General features: G+C 40.9%; 1 protein-coding gene and 1 pseudogene across 3 annotated transcripts in view; both read left to right on the top strand.

Moving 5' to 3' along the window:
- Igsf11 (immunoglobulin superfamily member 11) overlaps nt 1-22,105 on the top strand; it is a 121,385-nt gene that overhangs the window by 13,225 nt on the left and 86,055 nt on the right. Inside the window, exons 1-2 of one of the 3 annotated variants that reach the window (XM_021227980.2) lie at nt 6,618-6,737; nt 7,200-7,376. The exons of 1 other annotated variant lie outside the window; for it this stretch is intronic. In XM_021227980.2, the coding sequence (XP_021083639.1) occupies nt 7,316-7,376 (61 nt within the window). In that variant the 5' untranslated portion in view covers nt 6,618-6,737; nt 7,200-7,315. Of the gene's footprint in view, nt 1-6,617; nt 6,738-7,199; nt 7,377-22,105 lie in introns of those variants that run through there. One more of the 3 variants, XM_021227978.2, reaches the window with a different exon arrangement.
- Nucleotides 5,790-5,879, top strand: LOC121142119 (annotated as a pseudogene).

Here is a 22,105-nt window from a genome sequence, read left to right as displayed (position 1 = left end):
CTAGCTAAGGGAGGAGGACCCAGCGTGACTGCGGCAGCACAATAGATTTGCTTCCTGGCCACCACAAGATGAGGTGAGCGGTTGTCCCACATGTTTGCTGTCACAGTGTTCAGCCTCAGCCTAGGCACAGTGCAGTGGACCCAACTATGACCAGACTGAGGCCTCTGGAACTATGAACTCAAACCTTTATTTTCAGTGTTTTCTAAGATGGGTGTCTCGGTAATAAAAAGTGACTAACACAACTATCATTGACTCTTCTGTTCAGCATGATGCCAAACCAAAGTCACATTTTCATGGTGTCTTACTAAGAACCACGTTGTTGTGTGTCACTTTCAGAATCTAGACTAAAGGGAAAGCTAAGGTTTATTTCTTTTCTGCCGCAATGCTGAAATCAGCAGTATGGAGGTGCAGTTTCTTCACATCTTTTTCTAGTGATAAAATTAACTTGCCATTTGGCAGCAAGACAGCTATAGGCCTTCATTAGTGTTAGTATTGGATATTAGTGTGCAGTACACACCCTGAGATCTGGGCACTGGATCTCCACAGAACAGCTCTGTGACTTGTTCTGGCTGAAGTTCACGTTTTCAGAGACCAGCGTGTGGCCAAGAGCCTCTGGTGGCTTGCTCTGGTTATATGGTTCTTTCTGAATGCTGGCCCTACGCAGCTTTCTCCAAGTCCGATCCCTTTACCCAGCCATGCCTCCTTTTACTGCTGCTACATAAACTTGGGCAAGCATAGCTTGGCAGGCTATGTTCCGCAAACACAGATCCTGTCCCTTTTGGTAGGTACTGCCGCCAACCAAAGTGGTTGTTCCAGTGTTTGCTTCTGCTGGTGTGCAAAGAGTTCACAGGAGCTGCAGCCCTCTGCAGCCATCATGTGAGTGCTAGGATCTGTCAGTCTAGGGCATTTCACTTCACCCATTCTGATGGCTTGTAATCTATTCATTGTGCATGTGTGTGGCTACTGTTTTTTATTTTTTTCTGGTATGAAGTGGTGTTACTTCCCTATCTTAATTTTTTTTAAAAAGATGTCTTTAATTTCATATATTATGTGTATGTGTGTGGGTATGTGCTCATGTGTATTGGGTGCTCCATGGTGAGAAACTAATAAATTCTAGTTAATATTAATGGTCTGAAAGGGCAGCTAGAGGCTCAAATAGAACAATAGGTAGACTTCATAAACAGAAAGGGATAATTGTTCGATAATTGTAGAGATAATTTAGATGTGCTCCTGGAGCATGTAGGAGCTAACAGAGTGCACCAGACTAGGCAGGACAGAGAGGGAGCCAGTGTCAGAAGTGATCATGTGAGAAGCAGCATTGCTTGCTCCTATTGGGAAGAAATGTGAGTTATATTTGGATGTCATGGTTATTATTCAGCGCCTTCAAAAATTACCCCTAATGGTATCTCTCTCTTTTTTTCCTCAAAATTAATTATCTTTTGGTAGCTATGGCAACTCATTTGAAGCTCTATTATGCATGCGATCTGTACACATTGAACTATTTGCTTGAGCATTCTAAACATTTTCCTGCTTATTCAGTAATTCTGTATTACAGTGTATTACTTCCCTCTGTTGAAAACTGGCCTTTCCCTGAAGACTTATAAGGGCAATTTTATAAGGAATCCAGAATGACAGACTGGCTGGCAAATTATAGTAAATAATCACCATCATTGTCAGTAGTGTTTGTGCCATGTTTTGCTTGCATACATGTTAGACAGTTCTCACTTTGAGGCACTTTCAGCACTTAGCACTTACCAGCTTGGTTGCCCAGCTTCCAAGCTCTGGGACCCCGCGCTCTCATTGTGTGGCTCACACATTTTCTTTTGTTCTGTGGAGCCAGTGCCTCTTGTCTGGTCCTGGTGTACCCAGCCCTGCTTCTGTGTGTATGGCTTTTCTTTCCCTGGGCTGTTTCCTAACTTGCTACCAACTCCCCAGCCTAGCTCCCTGCTAGGTCTGGCTTCTGTCTGGTTTTGTCCTTCCTCATTTGGAGGACTTTTGAGTCTGAACCTCAGCTCTCTGAGGTAGAGTAGATCCTCTCTCATTGTCTTTTCTTCTGTGGTCAGGGTATTATTTAACTCTTAGGTCTTTCTTTTATGGGAAGCAGGAAGATAACCCCTGCCTGTAAAATGAAGAAATTGACCTGCAACTCCTGGTGCCCAGTGAGTTTCCTGATCTTCACACAGAACCCAAAATCTGTCTGTCTGTCTCTCCTATTTAAATATTTTAATCATATGTATAACTGTGTGTCTCTGCATGTGTGTGCACACGCATGCGCGTGTTTGTGTGTGTGTGTGTGTGTGTGTGTGTGTGTGTACAAGTGCTTGTGGAAGCCAGAAGTTGTTTTATCCCAGGAGCTGGAGTTAGTGGTTGTGTGCCACCACAGATGGGTGCTGGGACCTGAACACAGGTCCTCTGTGGGAGCACCATGTAGTCTGAAGCATAGAACCACCTCTCCAGCCCCTGCTCTTCTTTCTTAATACTTTGTCTAATCACTGAATATTTACTTAGTGCCTGCTTTATGTTGGACTTTGTTCTAGGGGTTGAGGATACATACTGCAGGAAAAATAGACAACAAATGAAGGGAAAACATATAAGTCACTAGAAGAACAAGATAATACTAAAATGTCCATTTCAGATCACTCCTTTACACCTTAAAATATTCATTCACTACAAATATAAGCAGATTAAGAATGGTATGACAAGAGAAGTTATGCATGTAAGTGTCCTTAAGGTTTTTAAGTGCTTTTAATGTTTTTAAAATGCTTTTAATGTTTTTAAAAATGCTTTTAATGGTTTAATGCTTTTTCACTGTTTTTAAAGAGACTCTGTGGGATGCTTGCTCATGTTCATGCTTCTAGGTACAACATGGATTCCTTGGTGGAGTGACACAGTCATGTTTGTCTCAGAGTCGTTGTCATAGACACCCTTGTAGTCATGTTAAATAAGCTGGATTTTATCCAAGTGGTTATTGTCATTTCTAGCTAAATGACTCCCTTTTGCTCGGAGCACCAGCAGGAACCGTCATCACTTTGCTGCCCTTCAGTATAGCATGCATCTGTGTCTGACATGGGCAGACAATGCAGAAAAGGCTTGTGGGTTCAGAAAATGCACATTTCTCAGAGGGTGCTTTTACACTCTGGGGAAGGGTGTTGATAAAGTAAAACTGTGCTTAGGTCATAGTCCGTTTAGAAACGTGTTTAGTTTTCAGTGTTTGCCAAATAAATCTAAACTTCTGAGATATATGAGTCATGCTTTTCCAAGAAACTTAGAAAGGTATATGGATAGGTATTTATTGGCTTGCCCCTGATTTTAGTGTTAACAGTTTCCAACCAGAAGGGGAGGAGTCCATCTAGGTGTGGTAGTTGTGTATGGGAATTGGTGTAGCTCTCTATAGTACCAGAATTGTAGATGCTAAAAGCACTCTCCACGTTTGTTTCTCTTTTATGCTCAATCCTGCCCTCCTCCCATCCTACCTTTGTTCTTGCATATGCCATGTAGTAGAAAACCTGGAGAAGTAAAGTGGTCTTTTCCAAAAACAATGTGGCATATGAGTGGAAAAGTTCTGACCAGAATTTGGGCAAATACTTTCTTCAAGAAAAAAAAAAAGGTAAAATAATGCAGCTAAGTAAGAGGAAAACAAAAGTAAAATAATGCAATTAAGTAATATTTCTGGTTCCTTCATTATTTAACCTCTTAAAGAGTCAAGCATGGTATTTACCTGGGTCTTCCTGTCTCTGTAGTCCTACCCCACAGTGATTTCACCCCACACGCTCGCATAAACGCACCAACACCCCTCAGCATCAGCAGGAGGTTGACTTAAGACCGGTGAGGTGTGTCATCGAGTACCAAATCTAATCCACACCTGAGACCCTCCCCTCAGCTCTCACAGCCCAGGCTGGCTAAGATGACACACAGGAGAACGTACTCCAGTTTCACTTGAGGATCTGCAGCAGCTGGAGAGAACATCAAACAGATGGGCTTTTCCACCCTGATTATCCCGACTTCCTAAATTTAGAAATACATGCTTTAAAAAAATGTAAATTACCCAAGGGGGTGGTGTAGCACATGCCAGGCTGTGCTAACGAGTGCAAATAGATGTCATCTGCTGACTCGATGCTCGGCTCCCACTGCTCCGACTCTATTTTGTTTCCTTTAAGTTTATTTTATTACTGTTTTTACTGTGCTTTCTTCTGAAGCTGTGCTGTCAAGTCTCTGTTCACAAGTCTCTGTTGATTATTAGTTTAAGATGTTCAGATTGATTTCCTTTATTTTTATTTTATTTTATTTTATTGAGACAGGGTTGTAGACCAGATTGGTCACAAACTTTGGTTGTAGTCAGGATGCCATTGAACTCTTGGTCTTCTGCCTCCCAAGTGCTGGTGTGTATATAGGATCTTAACCTAAAGTAGCATGTGATCTATCTTTTGAATGACTCAGAAGTCTTTCAAACTAGTGGAGCAGGCTAGGAGAGGAAGGCATTAGATAAGAACCTTCTTTTATTTTAGTTTTGCTACAAACCAGTTGGGTGGCTTTAGGTAGGGATACTTCCTTCACTGTGTGGATGGACTGACTGTCTTCAGTGGTCTCCAATGAACCTTTAACTATGAGTTATAAGGACCTCCCTCTGTCTCTTTCTCTTTCTAAAAAGTCTCTTTGCAAGTTATTTTAAACATTATCATGTGCCTAGAATATAGCACAGTGCCTAATATAGAGTAGATGTTTAAATATTGTCAAAAGAATCAACACTATATATCTTAAGTTTCCCCTTAGGAAAGCTCATTGAGAAAACTTTTTAGAAACTAATGTTTAGTGACTACTTTGTTTTCATTAGAATACACTAGACTAGGTTTCTTCTATATCCTATAGTTGTTGAAGGGTCCAAACAATGGTCCAGAGAGATGGAAGGCATGAACAAACAATGAGGAGGTTTAGACGTATATATCATCCTCCACTGGGTTGGAAATTATATAGAAGTATCACTTCATTCATCCCTTCATTCTTTTATTTGAGCTGGGATCAAGGGTCTTGATGTGTGGCCAAGACTGGCTTGATACTCACGGTGCAGTCCAGGCTGAATTTGAGTTTTCAGTTCTCCTGCTTCAGTCTTGATCGATGGGATTATAGGCATGTACCAGCATGTCTGGATGACAATCACATTGTATGTGACATTAATGTTTATAGGACCACTCATTCTAAAGTTCCACAGAATGAATATATGTATGAATCTGTGAGTCCATCAAAGGAAATGAATTGAGGGGAGGGGAGTCTGGAAGGTTTATCATGGAAGAAGAGTGGAGAGTGGACATTCAGGAAGCAAGAGGATGATAGGGAGGGAGGGAGGGAAGGAATATGGCTGCTCTAGCCAATCTCAGCAGAGTAAGCAAGTAGTCACAGAGCAGAGACTAGCCTGGGAGGTGTGAGCCTTTTCTGCATGAAGGGAGGTGGAATCAAGAGTTGAGGCTAGAGATCAGAGCAGACAACAGCAGAGAAGCAGAATTTAGATCTCACCTGGTGCGCAGGGTCTAGAGTTTTATACACTGGAGTAACTTGCTCAAAATTGCTGCTAGTCATTTAACTTTAGCAGCTGTGTGGCGGATGGATTGGCAGCTGGCTAGGAGTTAGCAAAGAACCTGCTGGGCTACTTCAAGATCGTGTGTGGGTCCTAATACACATAAGAAATTAAGTCTGAGAGATTCTCAAGGAAATCTGGTAAGACCTTGGAATTATTACTGTTTCAAAGCCAAAATGGAAGGTAAAGAATGTATGTGAAGGAACTGTAAAGAGAGCACTTGCTTCCAAAGCACACATACTAAAATTGGAACAGTACAGAGAAGATTAACATGACCCGTGTGCAAATTTGTGAAGAGTTCCATATTTTTTAATCAGATGAAGGTGATAAAACACTAGATGGAGAAGATGAAAAAAGAAAACAAAATTCGCAATAATGAAATTATTGAGAATTTGAACTACAAGAGGAGGAGGAAGAGGAGGACAGGGAACTTACCAATGCGTGTAAAGAAAGAACGCGATACCAGGAAGAAGACAGTGGGACAGGAAATTTCTGAAGGAAAACATTACCACAGCCACAGCAGCTGCTTCTGCCTTAGCTGCTACCAAAGCCAGACACCTGGTCACTGTGTAAGAGAGAGGGATGAAACCTCTGGTAGCTCCCCTGGTTGAAACACAGATGAAGAAACAAAAGATCAAACTCCAATATTTTGAAGATCTGGGAAGCATGGTGGAAGTGAGCACAAGCATTAGGTAGTTTGTTTTCCCAAGGGCAGTGTGAGCTTTACAGGTTGGAATTTGGGGAGGCGTTCCTTAGGTCCCCAAACTAGCCAGGAAAGTTAAAGGCATCTAGGCTCCTTCCTGGATACCTTTAGGAGTCCTATCTGACACCACATCCTCATCCTCGCTACCCCAAATCTAGCCTAACTTTATATGTGTTTTCTAAACACTTCCTCCAGTAAGAAAGGAAAGAAAACCTTTAAAATAGGTAAATTGATGATGCTAAACATCTTGTCTCATGAAACCTAGTTAGGGTAGATGGGTCAGTTTAGTTCCTAAGCCTCTTCCGCAGTAGTCAGGTGAATGGGATTTCACAAAGCAGTGCTAAGGTTCAGAAAGGGAGAGGGAGCATGGGGCACAGTTAGCATCCTCTCAAACCTTCTGTGAGTTGTGGAGAATGTGCTGAGGGCACAAGGACCTCACTTTGCTCCAGAGGATTCTGCTTTAAGGTTTGGGGTGCTCACACTGGGAGGGTGGGGCACTATCCCAGGGGAAGGGTCACAACAAGGATGCCTTGACTTAAGTCCTTATCTGTTCCTGCTGATGAATGATATGATAGTTGTCGGTTTTACAGGCCTGTCCTCCTATCCCTCTGTCCTTCCGTGAGTGGCAAGTGGGTGTTTTTTGGCCGAGTTTCACTTTTTAAGTGTCAGATTCATTATTGATAATGCAAGGTAGAACATTTTGTGCACGTCTTTTAAAAATATGTGTTTGAAGACTTTACATATGAGAGGGTGTAGGAAGGTATTTGTGCCACTTGAGAACTTCCCCTTAATATCAGAATGCAAAAATCCACAGTTGAGATTTGTCTTTGGGACTCATTTGCCACTAATCAGGGTGGCTCCAGTCACCATCAGAGTGCCCAGTTACTTTAGCTAAGGGAACCTTATCCTTTCCTGTGTGTGTTCCAGACTCTTGGAGTGGAAATGGAAATGAACTTGCTCCTCACAGACATTACAGATCCCAGTGCCTTTTGACAGTGGCCCCGGTGTCCCCCTCTGGCTCCTACAAGGGAAAGTCACTCCAAATGCTTGCTTTTCCCCCTGGAGACCTAGAAGGAGACTGGGATTGCCTTTTGGAAGATGCAGGTATAGATATATATTTTAAAGTTTTTATTTCACATGCCAACCACAGTTCCCCCTCCCTCCCTACCTCCTGCTCCCCCAAACTCACCCCTATCTACTCCTCAGAAAAGGTAAGGCCTCCCATGGGGAGTCAACAAAGCCTGGTACATTAAGAGGCAGGACCAAGCCCTACTCCCTGTATCAAGGCTGAGCAAGGCATTCTGCCATAGGGAATAGGAATAGGTTTTAAAAAAACAACTCATGCGATCAGATGTAAAATGCCTTGGTATCATTGCAGATGTTTATCAAATAGATAAATAATGATGAAGAATATACTGAAATGGAAAGACAGTAAAAAGAGAAAGGCTTCAATACATGTGATTTAAAAACAACAACAACAAAAACCTCAAAACCAGCTCATGTACCAGGTATGGATTCTGGGCTCACCAAGTTACACAACTGTGGTCCACATGCAGAAATCCTAGTTTGTTTCCATGGAGACTCTCCAGCTGTTGGTCTAGAGTCTTTGTGAGTTTGGGTCAGCTGTCTTTGTGGGTTTCCCCATCATGGTTGACCACCCTTGCTCATATAATCCCTTCTCCATCTTCTCCTGGATTCCCTGAGATTGGCCTGGTGCTTGGCTGTGCATCTCTGTATCTGCTTCCATCAGTTACTGGATGAAGGCTCTGTGATGACAATTAGGGTAGTCACAAATCTGATTACAGGGGAAAACCAGTTCAGGCACCCTCTCTATTGTTAGCTAGGAGTCTTAGCTGGGGTCATCCTTGTGGATTCCTGGGAATTTCCCTAGCATCAGGTTTCTCCCTAACCCCAAAATGGCTCCCTCTGTCAAGATATCTCTTTCATTGCTCTTCCATTCTGGCTCTCTCCTCAACTTGACATCCCCTTCCTTCATGTTCTCATCCCACAACCCCTCTCCTCTATCCCACCCCCAGTTTGCCCTGTAGATCTATTTTCCCTTCCCAGGGAATCCATGCATGTCTCTCTTAGGGTCTTCCTTTTTCCTAGCTTCTCTGGGGTTGTGGACTGTAGGTAGCCTGGTTATCCTTTGCTCTAATATTCACTTATTAGTGAGTACCTACTGTGTTTGTGTAGTGCAGACTTGTACAGCCATTTTGGAAATCAGTATTGTGATTTCTCAGAAAATTGGGAATCAATCTACCTCAAGATCTAGCATTACCTCTCTTGAACATATACTACAAGGACACCTGCTCACCTATGCTTGTAGCAGCATTATTTGTAATAGCCAGAACCTTGAAACAACCTAGATGCCCCTCAACTGAAGAATGGATAAAGAAAATGTGATACATTTACACAATGGAGTATTACTCAGCTATAAAAAACAATGACATTATGAAATTTTCAGGCAAATGGATGAAACTAGAAAAAGGAAATCACCCTGAATGAAGTCACACAGACCCAGAAAAGACCAACAAGGTATAGGTATTTTTAAAACACTGGTAACCTACAGATTCTCAAGTTCAATGCAGCTCTTTTTCTGTGTGTAATAGGTTTCATTTCTGTAAGAATACCCATTCAATTCTAAGAGGGATGGGATACTGTGTGCATTTTGTACACATTTTGTTCTCAGTGTGTGTTTTTTTTTTGTTTTCTGTCTTTTTGTTTTGTTTTTGTTTTTCAAGACAGGGTTTCTCTGTATTGCTTTGGAGCCTGTCCCGGAACTCGCTCTGTAGACCACGCTGGCCTTGAACTCACAGAGATCCTCCTGCCTCTGCCTTCTGAATGCTGGGATTAAACGCATGTGCCCCCAACACCTGGCTTTATTTCGTTTTTAAATGAGGGAATTTCTGAGATTTTGGGAGAAAATAAAGTGGCTTAATTTCCTCTCTTTCATTGAATACATGAAATAACATTTATGAATAAAATTGTAAAGAGAATATTTCCATCTTAGCATGGGGGAACAGGAAAAAGGAAAAAATGTAGATTTTGATGGAATTTCAATTAGTAGGTGAGGAATGTTTGTTCATGGAGAATCAAATCCAGCCTTTAGTGTGCATTGTCTGGTTCTAGTGTTGGTGAGCAAGCCAGACCTCAGAAATCTAGACTGATGGAAATGTTCACTTGGATCCCATTGAATAGTACCCTTCTGAGCAAAGGAATCTTCTTATGGGGGCAGGAGGATGTGAATTATAAATAGATTGAAGTCTGAAAAAAATCATAGTTTGGGAACTTTGGAATCCCGTGAAAGACTTGGAAAAATACAATGCATAATTTTGAGAATAGCTGACCCCAGCAGTTTTTCTCTTGCTGAATTTATCTGGAAAGACTCATCATTGAGCCTGGTAGTTTTTCTGTTTCCCAGAGGTCTTCAAGATGTCCTGGCATTCTCTTCTCTCCAGGGCCTTTTTCCTAAATTATATGTGTATCACTTGTCTATCTTATACTTCTGGGAACGGACAGACCCTGTCCCATGGGCCCTCTCCCCTTCCTAATAGTCATATAAAACGCTAAGTTAGCAATGCTTGTCAACTATTGCATCTTCTCAGCCATCTAAGTTATTGTTTTAGCATATTTTAGAATATTATGGAATAAATCATGCCTTAAGTTTCTAATCCATAGGTTATAGCCTTTGTCGTCACCATGACAGTTTCATGTAAAATGGTGATTATAAATCGCTCTTCCTTGATGCATTAGTGAGAGGCTTAAACAAGTTAATTTACATGCTGGGCATGGTCCCTATCCAGGCAAAATACACCATGTGTTTTTGTGTCTTCTCTTCTTTTTGTGTTTTCCTTTTCTCCACTGGTGTCCTTGATTGCCAGGAAGACACCCAAGTATATATCTCCTCTGCTAACTCAGGTTTCCTAAGTACTATACGCTGGATTTAAAAGTTCAACAAATAGCCCCAGTGGTGGTGCATGCTTTTAATCTGGAGGCAGAGGCAAGTGGATCTCTATGAGTTCAAGGCCAGTATGGTTTACAGAGTGAGTTCAAGGACAGCCAGGGCTACAAAGAGAAACCTTGTCTCAAAAAACAACAAACCCAGAAAGTTTGACAAACATACATTTCTGAATTGTCATGCACACTGATGCTCAGTGCTGCTATCTACAGAACAGTGCTAGTTTCTCTCAGGTGTAACTACATTTTCTTGTCAACTATAATGTAAGACAGGCAATTATCCTAATTTTAGAAATACAGAGGGGCTCTGTGGTGTGATTAAGCTGTTCCTTGGTTGTCAGGGCTGTGGGAACTCAGATGAAAACCCAGGTGGGTTTGCTTTTAAAGTCACTAATCATGTCTGAGAAAGGACCCCAAGTGGTCAATTGACAAAGCATTTTGTTGTTGTTGTTGTTTTTGTTTTTTTCCCAATTAACCCCATTGAGGTTCAGTTTGAACATTTTCAACTATGTAAAGTAAACAGTTTTGATATGGCTGGAGGTATCCAATGAGTACCATTTCAGTAAAGATACAGGATGTTTTTATTTGTGCTTACAGATCACCTGTAGCTAGCTTAAGCAGCTGTTGGTCTGTTTGTTGAGATTGTGTATTAGTTTGTGTTTGGTAGGTTTGTTTAGATAGAATCCTGTAGTATCTATGTTTTTAAACTTAGTATTAGGTTTAAAAATAATCACTATTAACTCTAAGTTACTTTCATTTTTAAAGGTTTATTTTATGTGTAGGGATGTTTGGCCTCCATGTGTGTATATGCACCACATGTGTGCCTGGGAGGTCAGAAAAGAGCATTAAGTCACCAGGAACTACAGATGTTTGTGAACCCTTATGTGGGTTCTGGGACTGAACCTGGGTCCTCTGCAAGGGCAGCATGAGCTCTTAACCTCTGAGCATCTCTCCAGCCTCATCATAAAGATTTTGAAACTCATCTGAACATATAGGTAGTCTGATTTTTGTTGTGGAGAACTTCTTGTGTTTTTTCCATTCTTCTGCTGGGGGAACGTTTGTGTTGTTTCTATCTTGGAGGTTACCATAAGAGATAGCTGTGGACACATTTCATTCTTTTATTGAGGTGTTAATAAATTTTAGCAAAATGGTTGGTGTTTATATTTCTTGGAAGCTTTCAAATTGTTTTACAAAGTAGTCATACCATTTTCTTTGGTGAACTGTTTGTTTAAATATCTTGCTTGCTTGCTTCTTTCTTTTTTTAAGTGTCTTTGTTTTCCAGCTATTGAGTTCATGTTCTTAACTTTGAAAAGTTCCCCATTTCTATGATTATATCTTGGAATTCATTTTTCCTTTATTTTCTGTTCTGCTTTTAAGCTTATCCAATGAATTTTAAACTGCAGATTCTAGCACTTCATTTTATTTCTTATTATAGTGTCTATTCTTTGAAACTACGACTCTCTATTTATTATAGATGCCCATTTTCTTTGTTGAACATAATTGTGATAATGTAAAATCTATGTCTGATAATTCCAGCCTCTGACTCATCTTGAGACTGGCATCCTTGAAGGTTAATTTAATGTGTCCCATTGCTTGGGTCCTTGGATGCAAGAAGCTGTTTAAATAACATTCTGAGTGTGCCTATGAGGTGTTTCTTGATGAGATTAGCATTTAAACTAGTCGACTGTGAAAGGGCCTCACCCATGTGGGCAAGCATCATAATGTTGAGGGTCTGAAGGGAACAGGAAGAGAAGGCTGGGTTCTGGAAATGCCAGACTGAAGAAGCTGGTGTGTAAATCTTTAGCCACTGTGCTTCTGATTCTCAGGTCTTCAGAGCAGGGCAGGAATAACATCCTTTTCCCTCTGGCCATCAGAGCTCACTACACCAACTTTCCCGTGTCTCTAGCTCACAGCTGCATGATAATGGGGCTTCTCCACCCCCAATCATCATATATGCCACTGTAACTTGCTATAAATCTGTCTATAGAAGGGTCTCTGTATATATACACAGGGGAGGGGAGGGAAGGAAGGTGAGAGAGAGGAGAAAGGTGAGCAGAAGAGTATAAGAGAGAGCTAGAAAGAGACTTTAATATAGCAGCTATCAATTGTCATTTTCTTTTAAAATTAGATTTTTTTCTTAGCCTTTCTTTATGAGGTGCAATTTTAAATCATGTCATCATTATATTGAATCAAGTGTGTTTTGGTGGATTCTAGTTTCTGCCACCTTGTCCCATAACATACTAGTTATTATTGCTTGCTCAGTAAGCAGCCATTTCACTTGGTCAGACAGCCTGTAAACTGTGTCACACCCATGGTGGGTGGTTGCTTAGACCTCATGTCAGGCTACTTTAAGTCTTCTCTGTACATCTGTGGTTCATTGTTCAATGAGAGACTCATTCACTATTTCTATGAAATTGTGGATCCAAGTTTCCACCCTCTTCTCCCTCAGGCTCCTCCCATATACTCCAGTTATCTTGACCTAGCTGGGTTCTTTCATCTGTTAGATGGCAGGTGTTCTTGGCATACAGTTTCTACATGCAGTGGTCATGGTAGGTGATGGGCAGTTGACACAGTTCACACTAATTTTGGTCTGTCCCATGCTTCAGGTATATGTGTTCAAGTGTCTTCCAGAACACTGGGTGGGATTGTTATATAAAATTTGATACTCTTCTCAGTCATCTTCAAGGGTTTCCTGTATTCTCTGTTGGCTTTGGCCCCCAGAACTGCTTCCTCTGCTTCTTATGGATAATTGCGATGATGGATTTTTTTTCCTATGGAACTTATTGTTGAGAGCCATAACCACCATGAAGTCATCCTTAGGATAAAGCTGAAAACACTTGGAACTTGTGTAGGCCAGGCACTTGGGCAGTTTGAACTTCCCACACACACATGAGAGGCTGAGTCTATGTAACTCATCTACCTGTTTGATGCCAATCAATTCCAGAAATATCCACAGAGACACAGAAATGGTGTTTTACCACCCATCTGGATTTTCCTCAGTGCAGTCAAGTTGTCACATGGGGTTAACTACATAGAGGCTCCTGTCTTTTCCTGTTTCTCTTTTTTTGTGTTTGGTTTTTAGTAACTTATAGGCAACATTATAATGGGAAGATAGTTGTATGGTCTGGACATTTGTGACCTCATGAATACTGTTTTGTTAGACCAGTCCTTGTCCATGGTGTATCCTTTGCCACCTACAATGGTTGTCCTAGCTGTGAAACAGGCCTGTGAAGAAGAGGCATGTGAGAGGATGCTGCCGATGGGATGCTGATAGCTTAAGGTTCTCTGCAAACTGTCTCCACGTGTTTGTGTATCTTTATCCCTTTGCTTCTCTTCCCTGAGTCACTTACTGTTACCAATATTCTCATTTGGTTTAATTTTAACAAATATAGACCATCAATATCAAAGTATTATGCTCCAGTGTCATGATTTGACTTTTCATGCTTAATTTGTAATCTGGGTATCACATAACTGAAGCTAGAAGTCTACTTCCTTTAACTTTCTCAGTTTGTGTGGTATTTGTAAATAGAAGTAACCCAATGATGAGTGAAACAAAAAGCCTCCCACTGGAAAGGCATAGAGAAAATGCAGAATAATCTTGAATCTATTAATAGTCGCCCCTTTTCATTTTTTGCAATAATGGGTTTTGCAAAGGACTTTGGCTTTGTGGGAAGAGAAAGACTGGATGATAGCATTTTGGATATGTTAGTTGGCCTCTAGAATTTATGGTCTAGAAGCTGCACACTGGAACAAGTGGATTAAGTGGTGTATAGTTTGTATCTTCGGATGGTATGCTAGGGTTCTTTAGAGGATGAAGTATATGTACGCATGTGTTCATGCATTCAGAGAAGCTTCTTATAATGAATTGGGGGTGGCAAAATCTGCAGATTTGACATCCTAGGTTAGATCCAGGCAGAGCCACCATGGAGCCAGAAAGAGCCAATGTCCGCCTTAGAGTACCAGGCAGGATTTGCTCTTGCTGTGTCACCTCCTTGTATGAGACCTGTCCACAAGTGGACTACAATTTCCTTTCCTCATCTGGCTAATTTAAATGCATCCAAAAACACCTTTATGGAAGCATCCAGAAAACTGTTTTACCATACATTTGGGCATTCTTTATAGTTCATTGAGGAAGCAACATTTAAGATGAACTCTCACAAGCAAACATACTTATTTTTAAAAAAAAAAGAAAGAAAAAGAAAAAAAGTTAAGCTCTAACTTTGGAACTCTTCAAGATGCACATGGAATGTCTTCAGGGGGAGAGGATGAGTGTGTAGCTGAGAATCACCTTCCTTCCTATTTCCCCCACGATTCTCCTTTAACCACCACTTTCTCTGCAAGAGCTCTTAACACTTGGATTTAGTCCTTCTTCTGTAGTCCATGGCAGAGTAAGGGGGAGAAAAAAAAGAAAAAATTTCCTGGGAAGCCTTCACAGTAGGACTTTTATCAGAAGTTTTAGCATTCACGAGCTCAAGGCCACATTCCAAAGCCAGCTGCAGTGGAGTTTGTGCAATCTGTTGGTATATTTTTATTGCCCTCCATTGCAGATTGTCAATGAGGTTTTCCTTTCTCCTTTGTGGGGATACCTGAGATCCTGAAGTTAACAATAATAATAATAATAATCTTGCGGTTGTATTTATTTGCTTTATTTATTTTTTTAAACCAAGAAGGGCTTATTATAGTGGCAGGAAGGTCATTGAGATTTTAGCCTACCCTGATTAATTTTTAACACTGGTCAAATTCATTTCTTTAATTCTCAGACTCTTGGTCATAACTGAAAGGTTCCTCTTGATTCAATGATTAGGAAGGATGAAGAAACTTCGAAAATGCAATTGTAAGTAGAGGGTTAAAAAAATCAAGTGTAAATTTGCTGATGAAAGGAGGTGCCAATGCATTTGAGTTTTAAATTTGTGTGTCCTGGGCAGAAAAAGGACCATTACACACAGCCCGAAAGCTCTGAAACTGTGAGTCAAAGTCAGTCCTTCCTTCAGTGAGTTGTGTTAGGTTGTGCAGTCACAGAAACAAAAAGCCTGACTACACATGTGCATATTGAAACTTGAGGTTGTAGGAAAGCCCTGGAAAAGAAATGGAGGCATAACTAATCACTTAATGGTTGAAAATCTCTTCTTCTTCTTTTTTTTTTCAGTGTGTGCTCAGTATGTGTTATGGCTAGAACCCAGGATCTCATATCTCACTGTCTAGACAAACTCTTTAACTTTGGGTTACATGCATGCTCAGTCTGACACTTTACATTTTGTGCTCATTTTAAAAGTTGGGGTTGGGGGTCTGGGGAGATGGCTCAGGGGTTGAGGATGCTTGTCTTGTTCTGGCAGAGTACTGGGGTTCGGTTTCCAGCACCCATGTTAGGCAGGTCACAGATTGCTTCTTCTGGTCTCTGAGACTTCCTTAAATATTATAAGAGACACTTCGGATTTTGGTGTGTGAATAGCACAAGAATAAATGGTATTATTCACTGTCAATGAAAGGTTAGTTTGCTGTTAGCATATTTTTCTTCTCCTCTCTCTTGAATTTTGAAATACTGGAAACATTCTGTTTCAAGGTATACAAAATTTGATCAGATAATGGGATACAATGAGCTGGGTGAAAACCTTGAACTGAAGTTGCAAAATGTAATGTTTATTGTAGGAGCTCATAGTGACTCCATTTTGTGCCTTGATTCCATCTTGACTTAAGGTTAGAGAGTTCAAGCTAGTTTTCACTTCTTCAAGGTCAAACAGGATGCTTTGCCTGCATTATAGTTGCTGTGTGTCTCCCATAGATAACAGGCCTTTGGTCTAAGGTGTAATTGCTGTAGTCTCGCTTGGATAACAGGGTGTTTGGCTTCTGACATAGCTATGAGATGTTTTGTATCATGGAAAAACAGTTTTTTGCCCTTCCCTTTGACTTGGGGTATAAAAAGGCTTTGAAAAATAAACTTGGGGGAGATTGAGTATTCCCAGCAATGCCCTCTTGACTCTATCCTGTGTCTGTCTTTTCTTTAGTATCTTTAATTTTCTACCTGCCATTTCTTAATCCACACTCCTCCTTTCAAGAATGGACTGGACTAGTCAGGCAGGAACCGACAGTTTATATTGTTTTTTTGTTGTTTGTTGTTGTTATTGTTTTACTTTTTAAAAATTCTTTGAAAATTTTATGCAATACAGTGTATCTTGATTATAATCACTCTACTCCCTCTTTCCATCTCCCCCACCCTTCCATTGCACCTCTTTTCAAAATCCCCCCTCCCTCTTTTATCATAGTCTACCAAGTCTAATTTATGCTGCCCATGTGTACATGGGTGAGGAGGCATCCACTGGGGGGATGGGAAGTCTACCAGTAACTATCCATCAAAGACAAATTGCTCTCCTTCTCCCAGGAGCCATCAGTTGCCAGTTTACCCTCAGAAGTGTGATCTCAGGATCCCCATCCTGTAATGTATAACTGGCTTGATCTTGTGCAGGTCTTATGCGGGTAACCACAACTGCTGTGAGCTCATGTGTGCAATAGCCATGGCATGCTCAAAGGATAACCTTTCACAGCATGCCCCCTTATCCTCTGGCTCTTACATTATTCAGCCCCTTCCAGGACAGTCTTTGAACCTTGGCATGGAGGGTGGGTCTGGATGTCCTGCCTGTCTCTTAGCGCTCACAGTTGGTTATGCTCAGTGTTTGGACAGCTGTACAGTCTCTGCATTAATCTCTTCCCATCACAATAAGAAACTTGTTCAGCCAAGGTTGGGAGCAGCACAAATCTATAAATATAAACAAATATTTAGAAAGCAGTTTGACAGTCTGACCATTTAGCAGAATAACATCAGAAAGTTCTTCCCTTGTGTAACACAAATAACAAAAGACCTAGAGACAGATATTGGTGTTCAAGCTTCAAGCTGAAGACCAGAGAAGCAAAGCAGCCAAGCCAGTAGATCCTATCTCTACACAGCCGAAATGGCAATCCTGTCTCCATGAATCCTCAGAGGCAAAAGCTCTCAGTTCCTGTCTCCTCCTCTTCTTACTCCTTTCTCCGCTCAGCCATATCATTCCTGTCTCCACCTCCATAGTGCTGGGATTAAAGGCTTGAGTTCTGTTACTCTTCATTTTTGTGTAGGCCAGGGTGGCCTTGAACTCAGAGAGATCCATCTGCCTGTCTTCTGAGGCCTGGGATTAAAGGTGTGTATCATCACTGCCTGACCTCTATAGCTTGCGGCTGGCTTTGCATTCTGAATACTCAGGCAAGCTTTAATAAATCATAAGTAATGTATCATCATACCAGCCTTGGATTTTTGACTGTGTTTTCAGTTGTTATTCCTGGTTTTATATCAATTTGACATAAGCTATAGTCATGAGAGGAGGGACCCTCAGTTGCGAAAATGCCTCCATAAGAAAATGCCTCTGTAGGCAAGCCTGTGGGGTATTTTATTAATTAGTGATTGATGTTGGAAAGCTCAGACTATTGTGGGTAGTGCATCCCTGAGTTGGTGGTCCTGGGTTCTATAAGAAAGTGGGAAGAGCAAGCTTTTGGGGAGCAAATCAGTAAGCCACACTCCTCCATGACCTTTGTATCCCTTCCTGCCTCTAGATTCCCACCTGGTTTGAGTTTCTGCCTTGGTTTCCCTTATTAAATGGTGACTCAGAATATGTAAGACAGATAAACCTTTCCTCTCAAGTTGCATTTGGGCATGCTGTTTGATCACAGTAATAGTAACCCTAAGATACGGTACTAGGTATGAATTCCTTCTTGTAGAGCATGCCCCAAATTCAATCAAGAGAGTAATTGGTTGCTCCAGTAAACTGTCCTGCCACTATTGCAACAAGGTATATATACTTTCATGGTAGGGTAGCATTGAAGCATGCAAGGTCCAGGGCTGTGTAAACTATTGATGTCTTTTGTCCCCAGAAGTCTGCATAGCATCTTCTAGTACAATGAAAGCTAGACAAACAGCCAGTAGGGAATTTCCTATTGAGGTCAAGATCAATTTCTTTATGTTCTACAACCAAAATACATTGTCTTCAGCTATAGGGTAGTACCATTAGTTATGGGGACAACCATGATCAATGACAAAAGGCTATGCTGATTTTGGGGTATCTAAGGCTGCCCTGACCAATATCTTATAAGAGGTAATCTGTGCCCGACACTGAGATGGTCATTTAATAACCCATGCCTTCTGAAGGTAGCATACTTGTTTGTTATTTATTGACTTATGGGCCAATAGTTCTAATGTGTGCTGGGTTTAATCAGTGGTCCTGTCTAGTTATATTATAAATAATAAGTTGTGTTAATATGGTAGATCTCTAAAGTTTCTATTCAGGCTATTGTTTCTGATTATTAGAATAATAATTCAAATACTCACTGTGGGTGGAGGTTCTTAGCTATGCTTTAAAAGAAATTATTTATATAATTGTTTTATATGGTGACTTAAGTATCAAAGCAGTTTGTGGAAATTGAATTTGCATACAGTAGTTAAGAAACCCTAATACTGGGAAAAGTTGAGGAGGAAAAAAAGATGTGGTATTGAATCTTAGAATTTCTGTCTCATATCTGTCTTTGGAAAAGTAACTTTTGCTTATTAGACATATCCCAAGAGCACTAGATATTTGTCACAATACTTTATAGTAAATGTTTTGCACAATACTGTCAGGAGGCACAGTAAATTATAATTTTATTATTGCTTGAGAATCCATATAGTAGCTATATCCTAAGACAACTTAGGGAGAAGAGTCCCTAGAAGAGAAGAATGAAGGTGATTTTGCATTAATTTTACCAATAATCTGAAATTCCTGGTGTATTTGTCAGAATACAGACTTGCAGATGAGCTTTATGAGATCAGGTAAAGCTTGTGATTAATTAGGAAGTCACAGGTCAGCCAAGCAGAAGTATTGAAAAATAGTTGGAAGCAAGTGGCCACATGACAGACCTTGCCACCAACTTATCCTGGTGACAATACCACCATAGAGGCAGCACTCGATTGGAGTTTAGGCTGCCCCTCAACTCCTGACCTAAGACTAACACCAGAGCTGCAGGCTTGCAGGTTAGAGTGACATTTTAATCTTTTCCAAGAAGTTGAGCCTTCTTCCAGCAAGTTAACTTAGTTCATGATTACCTGAAATAAACTTAATCCTATTGTCCTTCTATAACCCTAGTCATGTCAGTTGTAATGCTGAAAAGCCAGTTGTCAGTGTGGTCCAGACTAATACTGCTAGTTGCCAGTGGGGAACCTATTTTAATGCCCATTCGCACCTCACTATCAATAGGTTCAAACCCAAAGTTTGTCCTCTCACCCAGAATTGATTCTTTGCTCATTCTTTTAAAAATTATTTATTATCTACAGAGTATTTGTCTCTGGGTACCTAACGTACACAATACACTATACCTTCTTGGTGTTTATACTTTAAATAAGGGAGTCCATTGAAAGGCTTTACAGTTTCAAAAGGTTATTCTCATGTACAGAGAAAATTAGAATGAGTCAAGCATAATAGAATGGTTTAGGGACTATTGCAGAAATGGTTGTGACAAGAACCATCCTAGTAACAGTAGCAGGAGAGAAAAGTAATGGATAGATGAAATGTTTTGTCATCATAATGGAGGTGGGGTACTTTGTGATGGAAATAGTGTAGGGGATGCAGGCATCAAATATGATTGATGGATTTCTTGCTCAAGCACCAGCATGAATCCAGTACAGTGAACTGAGGTGATGAAGCCGTTCACACTGGGAACATGTTTGGAGGAGGGGTGGGGTTGTGTTTTGAGAGTTGCTTGGCTTTAAGATGCCTTTAGGAAAGCCCTACCACATTTCATTTATATCAACAGTCATCTTCCTTCATCTTGATTTTTTTCTTACTTTCTATACATTGTAAGTGATAAAATCGTATGAATTTTGTACTGTTTAGAGCTTTCTGGATTCTTTTTCCCCTTTTTTCTCTCCCTTATGCTTGCTACAGGCACTGGTCATTTTCTTGCTGGCCCATTGCATCAGCTTCTTTATATATATATATATATATATATATAATTTTTGTATATATATAATTTTTAAATTTAAATTTAAATTAGAAACAAGGTTGCTTCACATGTCAATTCCAGGTCCCACTCCATTTCCCTCCCCTCCTCCTGTGCCTTCCCACAAACCCCCGCAATATCCCCTCATTTCCTCAGGGAGGGTGAGGCCCTCCAAGGGGGTGCCCATAGTCTGTCATTTCATCCAAGGCAGGACCTAGACTCTTCCCCAAGAGTTCAGGGTGAGAGTGCACCTCACATTGTTGGATGGCAGTCCAAAGTCCCTTTGTATACCTGGGATAAATACTGATCTACTACCCAAGGCTCAATAGATTATCTAGGCCTCCTCACTGACACCCACATTCAGGGGGTCTTGATCAGTCCCATCTGGATTCCCAGGCTGACCCTTTTCAGGTCAGCTGTTTCTGGGGGTTAAACCTGCCCAGTCTTAATGCCTTTGGTCATCAGTCCTTCCTCTCTGTCACTGGATTTCTTGAGTTCAGCTCAGTGCTTTGCCGTGGGAGTCTCCCTCTGCTTCCACCAGCCACTGAATGAAGGTTCTGTTTCCCAGACTCTCTGCCCATGGGATTGTAGGCTGGTGCATCATCTTCTTAATCTGTTGTCTATTATTATTATCTAGTCCATTATTACTGATAATAACTTTCTTTACTCCAGAGTTTCCCACAATATTTTCTGCAGAGCATGAGGGTTTCCTCAGTGGTGGTTGAGGCATTTGCTTAGATGGGACTCTTGCGCTTACACCACTGCTTCAGAAGAGCTTTTCTTTCCATGTTGTGGGTTACTATGTGACATTTCATTGAAAGGATGGTAAAAATAAAATATTTACCCAGTTGAGATAAAGGCCAGGGAATCCTTGACCCCAGTGAATCTTCATCTTGCAAACAATTGCTATGATTTTCCTAAAAGAAATACACTCTGTTTATTCACCCTTTGAAAACTAAGCAATGACCCACTCTTCAGGATAAGGTTTGAAATTTGCACCTTCACTACAGTCTGAGGTTAATTCCCCAAACCCATTGTTGTGGGTAAGTGTCCCCTAAATGTTCATGTGATAAAGGTGGTATTGGGAAGTGATGGAAGCTTGAAGGGGTTTAGTGATAGATCATTGGGTATCCCATAGTTGTACCCTTGTAGGGAATTTGTGGGACTTGAGTTCCTCATCCCCCTCCTATCATCACTGCTCATGATGTAAGCAATTTTTTTCTTTGTGTTTCTTGCCATTGCCACCAGCATGTTCACCATGCCCGAAGCAGCAGACCTGTCCAATCTTGGAATAGGTCCACCAGAGCTGAGCCAAAATAAATTAATAGGCTTAACACAAGCCCCCTATCGTATATGCACATTACAGATCTTTCATTTTTGTTTGTTTGTTTGTTTTTCAAGACAGGGTTTCTCTGTGTAGCTTTGGAGGCTGTCCTGGAACTCGCTCAGTAGACCAGACTGGTCTCGAACTCACAGATATCCGCTTGCTTCTGCCTCCCGAGTGCTGGGATTAAAGGTGTGTACCACCACCGCCCGGCCTCCTTGCATTCTTTTGGTAGCCTTTCTCTTTCTTTGGTGGTAGTATTTTAAACATAATTTGTTTTAAAAGTTGGCTTTAGTTTATCTTTTTTTTTCCTATTCCTTGTGTTCTTGGCATCACATCTAAGGAGCCATTGCTTAACTCTAGCAAAAAATGTTTCATGTCTATCTTTTTTCCTTAACCTTTTTCTTTTCAATTCCAGGAAGCCATGAAATCACTGTAACCACTGTTGTACAGTGCCAGGATCAGACTTACAAAACAGGATGCTTAGGTCAGATGGGCTATTGCTATATGTGTGCTTGGAAGTAGGATGGGGTCAATGATGCCCACATGCCCTGTTGAC

Source organism: Mesocricetus auratus, unplaced genomic scaffold, assembly GCF_017639785.1.
Source record: "Mesocricetus auratus isolate SY011 unplaced genomic scaffold, BCM_Maur_2.0 Super-Scaffold_100008, whole genome shotgun sequence".
Classification (NCBI taxonomy): Eukaryota; Metazoa; Chordata; class Mammalia; order Rodentia; family Cricetidae; genus Mesocricetus; species Mesocricetus auratus.
This window is presented reverse-complemented; position numbering and strand designations above follow the sequence as displayed.